Source organism: Leiobunum rupestre, chromosome 4 (assembly GCF_980474605.1).
Source record: "Leiobunum rupestre chromosome 4, qqLeiRupe1.1.hap1, whole genome shotgun sequence".
Lineage (NCBI taxonomy): Eukaryota > Metazoa > Arthropoda > Arachnida > Opiliones > Sclerosomatidae > Leiobunum > Leiobunum rupestre.
Genome location: NC_143387.1, coordinates 40,562,968 through 40,571,960, shown reverse-complemented (window position 1 = coordinate 40,571,960; position 8,993 = coordinate 40,562,968). Strand labels below are relative to the sequence as shown.

The 8,993-nt window shown below is 32.3% G+C and overlaps 1 protein-coding gene across 5 annotated transcripts; it reads left to right on the top strand.

Annotated features, from left to right (window-relative positions):
- Window positions 1-542: 542 nt before the first annotated feature.
- bbc (choline/ethanolaminephosphotransferase 1 bbc) lies at window positions 543-7,993 on the top strand. Of its 5 annotated transcripts, none has more exons than XM_090171451.1 (9): window positions 543-984; window positions 1,050-1,197; window positions 1,260-1,401; window positions 1,879-1,963; window positions 2,210-2,341; window positions 3,244-3,402; window positions 3,458-3,583; window positions 3,653-3,821; window positions 7,416-7,993. In XM_090171451.1, exons 1-9 carry the CDS (start codon window positions 748-750, stop codon window positions 7,532-7,534), a joined length of 1,317 nt encoding a protein of 438 aa, XP_090027577.1. In that variant the 5' UTR covers window positions 543-747; the 3' UTR covers window positions 7,535-7,993. The 5 variants fall into 5 exon arrangements, with proteins under 5 accessions (XP_090027577.1, XP_090027576.1, XP_090027578.1 ...); XM_090171450.1 differs by lacking the exon at window positions 2,210-2,341 and adding an exon at window positions 2,905-3,036 and having other exon boundaries at window positions 7,416-7,990; XM_090171452.1 differs by lacking the exons at window positions 2,210-2,341; window positions 7,416-7,993 and adding exons at window positions 2,905-3,036; window positions 6,601-6,996.
- The last annotated feature ends 1,000 nt before the right edge of the window (window positions 7,994-8,993 follow it).

Genomic DNA, 8,993 nt, shown 5'->3' with positions numbered 1-8,993 from the left:
GAGATCTCGAAGTTCGAAATCTAGTTTTCGATCGAAAATTGGATTTCGAATATTTACAGAATAGGCCTCCAGGTCCCACGTAACCATGGCAACCGAAATCGTAATTGTAATTCTAGTAGCATTATTCCCAATTCAATGATAACTCCAACTCCACAATTTCGGTGCCATATGTAGTTGGAGAAATGAGCAGTTTGAGAAATGAACTGTTTGGACAAATGAGAAGTTGGAGAAATGAACCCCACCCATCTAGAGCAAGGTTCAAGGTTCAAGGTTTTATTTTTACTTGTACAAGAGTACACCCCTTTAAAACGGGGCGACATCACCAAAATGGGAGCACAGTCGGAGAAAAAAAACAAAAAAACACACAGAACAATTCTTAACTTTACACTCGAGAGCTGCAGTCAAATTTGGATTTGAAATTATTGCGACGGCTGCGCGGCAGATCGTAATCAAAGTTGGCCCTTCCTCATTCTAACCTCATTGGTTGAATTGGTTCAAATCATATGTCAAACATTTAATAGCGATTCAGCGAAGTGACAAAGTCGAAGTACTCGATCGTGGTTATGGAACTTGTGGCGCCCTTCATGTGATAGATTAATGTTATCTTTTTATTTTGCAAAATCGTGGTTTCTTTCGATGGAAATCTAGCAATTTTCATTTAAGACCTGCCTAGTCAACCCGGTTTATTTTTCAATTAATTTTGAAAACTTTCATGTCCATATAAAATTTAAGGACCAAGTCCCAACAATGATTTTTAGTTCTAGTGACGTTTTAAGTGTAGGTCAGCTCAAAAGGCTGGCCGAACACAAGTACAGCGCCTCCGGTTCAACATTACTTGATCCTATAATGCAACCATTTTGGAATTGGCTAGTTTTAAAATTTCCCATGTGGGTTGCACCCAATTTAATGACTATTGCGGGCTTAATTGTGAATATCATTGCATCCCTCATACTTGTATATTACAGCCCTGATGCCCGGCAAAGTGTACGTATGTCTGGTCACTTTCCAAATTTAACATTTAAATATTCTAAATGTAATATTATTATTAGGCACCGTGGTGGTGTTTTTTTCTTTGTGCATTGGGCCTGTTTGTTTATCAAACGCTAGATGCGTTAGATGGCAAACAGGCTCGTAGAACTGGTAGTAGCTCTCCTTTGGGTGAACTATTTGACCATGGTTGTGACTCTGTCTCTACAGGTAATGAATTATAATATTTTACCCAAAACGTGGAATTTAATTAATACTTGCATATATTTTAGTTTTCGTCACATTGGGTATTTGTATAGCAGTTCAGTTAGGAACATACCCATCGTTAATGTTTTTTCAGTGTTTTGCCACCATAAGTTTGTTCTATTGTGCCCACTGGCAAACATACGTTTCTGGCACATTGAGATTTGGAAAGTTAGAGCAATTTTTTAATTCGATCTACTATTTTCCCATTTTGATACTTCTTAATTCCTATATGGGTATGTGAAAGGTAACCTTGATAGTGTGGATATTGAATATGGCCCTAGATAAAGATGACAGTTGTCAAATGGGATTTTCCTTCAAAATATTCCCTTTGAAAAACATAATTTTTCATAAACAAATACACAATTATGATGTCCATAATTTAAGCAAATTAAAAGAAAATATTAAAAAGAGCTGGATTCAATCTGAAAACATTTCAATACCATTGAAAAAATATTAAGATATTCATAAAATGACTGTATTCTAGTTTCTAGCTACGGTTTTTGTTGATTCAACCAATACAAAATTTCGCTTCAAAGCTAGTATAGTTTTAATTTGGAACACTACAGCGGTTCTGATTGGGAAAATGGTCGATTTAAGGCTTAAATTTGATTAAAAACATTTCTTCAAATCATTTATTTTTCAAAGATTTGATGTAACGGAAGTTCAGTTTTCTGTGATAATTATTCATTTGGTATCTGCCATATTTGGACCTTCGGTTTGGAGTACTCAGGTAAACCTCAACCTTCATATAGCTATTATTAAATGTTGGTTTATTTTCTAGTGACCACTATAAAATTGGGTAAAAGTTTTTCACCATCCTTTTGAATTCATATGAAGGCAAATTTCCAACCTTTGATTCTTCCTTTTTGTTCAGAAGCAAGAGTGGAAATTTGTTTTCATACCATTTTTAATATTTACCTCTTAAATGCATTTTGTGACTGAAGAGCACATTTAAATTTACACAATTGTGCTTTAGATACCATTTATTAACATGGAAATCCGATTTGTTCCCTTCATTGGCCAAATAGCTGGTACAGCAGCTGCTCTTTGCAGTTATTGCACTGTTATATTTACTGGTGGAGCGGGGAAAAATGGCTCCACTGTGGCAGTAAGTGGCTAGCGGACCCACTGAGTGCCATAGACATTTAGAGTTCATTGTTCTGCCTTTAACTTTTCACTTCATTTTTCCTTTTTCTATTGTCTCATTTTCGCAATTTCTTACTTTCTTTTGTAGTTTTGTCTTTTGTGTAATATCAGGCTATTTTGGATCTTAAGATTTCTGGTTACCATTTTGTCACTTCCTAAAAAGTTGGGTTTTTCTTGTAGCGATTTGAACCACAACAGCTTAAACCTAATTTTATATGCAGCGCGCTATTTGAAATTTTTTGCAAAACGCAACCGTTTTTCATCAATGAAAACCTACTTTTAATTAATAAATTAAAACTTCATCTGCTTAACATGTGTTGGGCTTAAGCATAATGGTGTTTGATTGAGTCATAATGTGTTTATTATATGCTTAATGTTTTTAAGGAAATTTAATGCTACAATTAAAAAATATCTTGGGTAATTCGATTGGGTGTAATCAAAATTTTTAAAGTTTCATTCCCCTCCGCCTTTCCCTTGTCTTCTTTTTTCTTTGGGTACCGGACCAATTCTCTGGAACTTCCATAGATTCCCTTTTTACATGTGGAATTACGGCTTATGCCAGTGGTGTTGGCCTTGTCCGTCACTTTCTTAATGTGCTACAATTACATTGCGGTCATTCTGTCTGGGGGAGTGGGGAAAAATGGCTCTACAGTGGCTGTAAGTGAAGCAGTGGGCTCAGCTTTTTCTGTTGCAAATTTAATTGAAATTTATTGAGGACAATCACGAAGAGGGCAGTACTGAAATGTGAAAACAAAGCAGTATTATTAAAGGGAAAGCACTGAGACTGGGCGTACAAGCCTTTATTCCTAATCGTGATTGCCCCCAATTGAGGCATATTTGAGTTGTAACTATATTTTCTTACAGGGAACCAGCGTTTTGTCACCATTTATTCCTATGGGGCTAGTTGTGCTCCCTGCCTTTATAATTTACCAAAAATCTAAATTTAATGTATATGAAAACCACCCGTGCCTCTATATTTTGGCATTTGGTTTTGTGGCTGCTAAAGTTACCAACCGATTAGTTGTAAGTTGAAGTTTTGGTGACCTCATCTCAAATTTTACTGACAAGGTTCTTCTAGGTAGCCCATATGACTAAAAGCGAAATGAGCTACCTTGATTCTGTACTAGTGGGTCCTGGTATGCTGTTTCTTAATCAGTATTTTAGTTTTTTTATCCCAGAGTACGCCGTTCTATGGTTATGCTTGGTAAGAATTATTTATTTGTTTATCACTTAATTCATGCCAACTGCTAGAATTAATAAGTATAATCTGTAGGTATACGCTGGAGCTGACCTCTTACACTATTGCATAATAGTTTGCAATCAAATATGTTATCATATGAACATTCACTTGTTCAAAATATCTTTGAAGCCAGTTGTTTTAAGAGGGGAAACGCAAGCATTAAACTCTCCAAGACCAGCCAATATTTTGAACACTTCAAATGGTATGAGCAAGAAAATGAATCGTTCTCATAAACGTTGACTATAGTCCAGTTCTAGGCTTATTTTAAATAGCTATAAGAATCATGTCAATTACAATTTCATGTTTCTGATGGTTAATACCAGGAAATTATAAATGTATGCACTTGGAATGCCTAAAGAAGACTGTGGCGGTTTGATTTCCAAATCTTAAGTTTGTGCCTCTTGTGTAATAAACTCTCTGCTCATTCAATATTATGCCCGGGCTTACCTACCTCATTTGCTCTATTTAATCAACTAAATATGTAAATTATCCAAGAACCTCAGTGTGTGGACGAATTAGGGTCTCTTAAATCCCTATTCTGAGAAAAAAACCTTAAAATTTTTTTCTGTGGTGAAGGTTTCTTAGTAACAGCGACCAGCCAATGAATACAAATGTGCGTGTTAAGTCACAAATTCCAACTAGTTTAACCTTGCTTGTTTATCTAATCGCGATGCAGCCTTAGACATTCCAAGTGTATACATATAATTTCCAGCAAATACCTTGGTTCTGTTATTAGCATTTGAATTAATTTTAGTTTGGTTGAGAGAACGAAGATGAAACATTTTTTATCATTATTCTTATTCTTTATTGAAAGACAATTATTTGGTGCTAATTTTAATGAAAATCTTGCTTTACAAAATTAGTTACTGTAAACTTTCTTTGTTATTCCTTCATTTTCCTATACTAGATTAGATATTTTTGGGGTTTGACTGAAATTTGTAAATTAACATATAGCTTATCTTGCCAAAATTTTGTCATGGATTGTTTGTATATGGTTATGGAAATGTCTGAAAACTAGCTTTTCTAAGTATGATAGTTATGCTTTGGGACTTTTCATTCTTCTAATGTAAGAGTTGGTTGCTTTGTGTACGCAAAAAGAAGTATTTCTTGGTTTTTCCTTTTCATCGATGACCTTACTCATGAGTAAATAGTAATAGTTAAGAAACCTACTCTCATCCCAGATTATTTCACTGCATGTCATTTTTTCATATTTCTCAACATTAGTAGCTTTAAAAGTTACTTACTTTACTGTTTTATCTATTTTCTCTATTGGTCAATTGCATTGGTAACATGTTATCACAAAGTGAAAACACTAGGAATACTCATCATACGCTAGTCTAGTCAGTTCATATTGTTTATTTAATAGATGTTTACATGTTAGGTAAGAGACCTCTTGCGACAAGTTTTTCTGGGTAGACAATTCCATCTTAAAATTTCAAATCTGTGACATTTTGGTTCATATTGGATAGTAATTTTTAAATTTGTTTTAAATTCCCTTTTTGCTGCTGTAAAATGGACGATTTGGTCTCTTACATGAATAAACATCTATTAGAGAAATTTGATGAAAAACCCCCTTTTTAATGAGAAATTTGAGAGGGCATAAAAGTTTCAGTTTTTAACCAACTTGCTTTGTTGAAATTCTACCCCAATTGAGAAATTTCCATAATGAGTTCTAGATAGTGCCTATTTATAACCAAAAGGGAACCTCAATAAACATTTTAGAAACTGAATATCAAGCCAATCACTGGTATATTGGTTTTTGGAAAGTTTATCGTAAAGGTTATTAGAAAGTGAAAAGAAACCACAAATGCATTAACATTTCACACAATTTGTCAGCTTCCATTTTGAAAAAAAAAATCCCTTTGCGCACTGAAAAAAGCAATTACTATAGCTAGGTGGATTTAAATTTATATAGAATGATATTTTTTGGGGTGTTTGACCATGAGATGCAGAGAGAATCACTAGATTTTTTTATAATTTTAAGTATATAGATTAAACTGATAAAAATCGTGCCTAAAACTGCTTAAAACTTAATTAGAAATATCAAGTCCTCACAAGAATGATTAAACTTTAAAATGGTATAATCATTATTCGGACCTTTAATTAGATTTGTTTAAAAGGTTTACAAATATTTAAAGGAATAGCAGTGATCCAAAAACTTTTTATGTTTGCATACTTAAGATAAATATTTATTTCAAGGGTTTTTACAGCGCAGTATCTGTAAATTATTTATTTAGACATTTTATTCTTAAGTACCAGTAATATAAATTTAATAATAATAATATCATAAAAAGTGCACTTTGTACTCTTTGTAATGCAATACCTTTCAGAATTTTCATTTTTTAGATTTATTGATGTATTTTTTAAAAGTGGAGGACATATTTTAAAATTTAACTTAATCTTTAGCCAAAAATTGACCTTTGATTGAAATTTAAGTGACATTAAATGGTTTTTGGATCAGTGCTGATATAATGGAGTTAAACAATTGGTACTTTCAAATTCCTAGACCCTTTTACTCACGAAATCAGATCACTAATTTGTGGTTTTTTTGCCAATTGAGATGTTCTTAACCTCTATTAGCCTTGACAGTATAGACAAGAATGGCACGATTTTTGTTTAATAGCCTTTTTTAACTTTCACTATAGTCATTTTTACTAGCAAAATTTCATATTACTTGTAGTTCCTTTTTTAATATTATAATCCCCTTATTCCTTCCTAATATATTATATTCCTAGTATATTAACATTTGTCTGTTTTTTTTTTAAATTAAGAATTTACAAGGTCATCAACAATATTAGTTTTTTTATTTCAAATTCCTTAAAATTTTCAGGCTAAATGCTTCCAATTCATGAGAATGTGCCATTGTAATTTATCTTATTGTTTTTCCTGCCTGTTACATAGTGAAAGAAACCCAACACAAAATAAATATTTAAATTTTTTGGGTATGAAACATTTCCATCGAAAATATTTTATCCTTGTAGGGTTGTTTGGCCGTACTGAATTAACAGATTATTTTACTTGTAGAGAAATATGATAAAAAAATGTTACATAATGTTACATTTTTAAGAGCTTTTGATATATTTATTTTATTTTAATAGGCCGAATATATTTTGTCACTAATTATTTAAAATTATTTAGAATTCATATTTTTTGGGTTGTTTGTAAGTTTTTTTTCAATTGGTGTGAGGTAGTTTTGTGGCCTTGTTATTCATAATAGGACTGTTAATGTTTAAAAAAATAATATTAAAGAGCTTGACAATTTGTAGTAATAACAGGTAGGAATCAAAACAAATTGGCACACATTACTGTAGCTTTTGCTCAAATTTTGTAATTTTATACAGGTTACAGTTCACTTAAAAAGAATTTAAAAGTGTCAATGTTATGCTTATCAATAAATTTAGTTAATTTTAAAGGTTATTTTAATTGTTTAAAATTATAATATGATTTAAATAATAAAGAACAAAAATCTTCATGATTAAAGGAAATTAAATTATGGATGTCAATTTTTGTAAGAAAGACATCAGCTTAGTTGCTAGTCAAGCTTTTTGAGTGTATGAATAAAAGTTTTTTCTTAAGTTTTTTTCCTTGATAATTGAAATGAATCTCCAATTGGAAAATGAGGTCTATTATAGTCGCTATTGCAATATAAAATTTCCGCTAAATAGTCGTACACCACCAAAGCACACTCACTCCTACAATGAGCAAGTTTTCTGTAAATTGTTGGGTTTTAAGCGTTGAAAGGGTGCAAGAAAATAACCCCAGTGAAAAAAATTTATTTGATTTTTTTTAACTCTAGAAAATTTGGAAAAACCCGATGAAAGTGCACCCTATCAACAATTGAATCCCAATGATGAACCGTTGGAATGTGAAGATGACTCTAACGATGACGATCGTCAGCATTTGCTTCCGAAGTGATAAAAATCTCGTGATATTCTATTTTTTATGCAAAAAATTTTATTTTAAAAACAAGCTTAGGAGAGTGGAGTGAAACTGAAAGTTCCTCTAGGTTGCAGCAGGATATTTGTATATAAATAGTAATAACAGTAATGGTAAACCTTTGTAGATAAGTCATTAAGATCGATAATTAATGTTGTAAATAGGCAGGTCTGGACTAAGGACTTTTTGGTTGAAAAAGAACCCTAGGGTGGGCTATGGAGCAAGCAAGTTGCCTCTTAAAAGAGCTTTTATTACATGGAAAATTAAGCCAGTTTCAAAAACATTGTGGCAATAAACTGCACATGCTTAAAATTTATTTCTTAGAAAATGGACCATGTTTGTGTCACTCAAAACTAACTTTACTTTATTGAAACTGGTTTTTTTTTGCATTTATTAAAAATAAATGAAACATTTATTAAACTTTTATTCGACGCTTTTATTTTACTATTTTAAAATACTACTTTGTCCAAAAAGATTAATTTATGAGTACATATATTAAATATTGTAATATTTTTTTAGTATAATTTTAAATAGTAGGTACTAGCCGTAACTTTATACTTTTGAATAAGTTGTAATATTTTTCATAGATCTGGTTCTACTAACAGGAATAAACATCTGCATTTTGGGCAAGAAAATAGCCAGGTTTTTTCAATAGAATAACATTACCAGTATAGGGGTGTAAATAAAATATTATATATTTCTGGTCTCACCAAAAATAGCTTCGTAAGTCTATCAATACTTTCCATAAGTGTGTGTAATTAGTAATCGCCATGGGTGAAGTGACATAATATCCCAAAAGATCATTATTTCTAGTGAGAAATTACGCCACTTGAAACAAACTAGGAAGGGCCCGTTCTACACGTACCCTTAAGATTAATATTGGATTAAGAATATGCTTAAAAATTATATTGAGGATGTGGTAAAGAACATGTTTTAGGCCAAAAGACGTTTCTGAAATTCACGAAAAATGTGAACATAGTTATTCTAGAAATGACTAGAATCACTCCCTTTGTTCCCCTTTCCCGACCCCCCTTACAGTACTTTTTTAAGGAAATTCCAATGGTACAAAAATTATTCCCCCAAAGCATTAATTAAAAATTGCCCAAAGACTTTACATTGGCGCCTGACCCCAGCCCGTTCTCATAATCATGGGTGCATATATACACCCCATTAACTACATCTCCTTGAGCATTAATTCGCGAAAAATAATGTTTCGCATTAAAAAACTAGCGTAATGTGTTGACTAGTAAGTAAACCTCCTGCACAGCTACTTCTCAGCAATAATTATAATAATCAGCTAGGCTAATACCCACACTATAGAAAAAAATCTCGAAATTGGTACTGGACTACTGGCATCAAAACTTCTTTTGGGGGGAAAGTGTTTTCGTTATCGGCGTCGGGGAATTTTGCTGTCGATACCAGTGAATTGTTTCGTGCA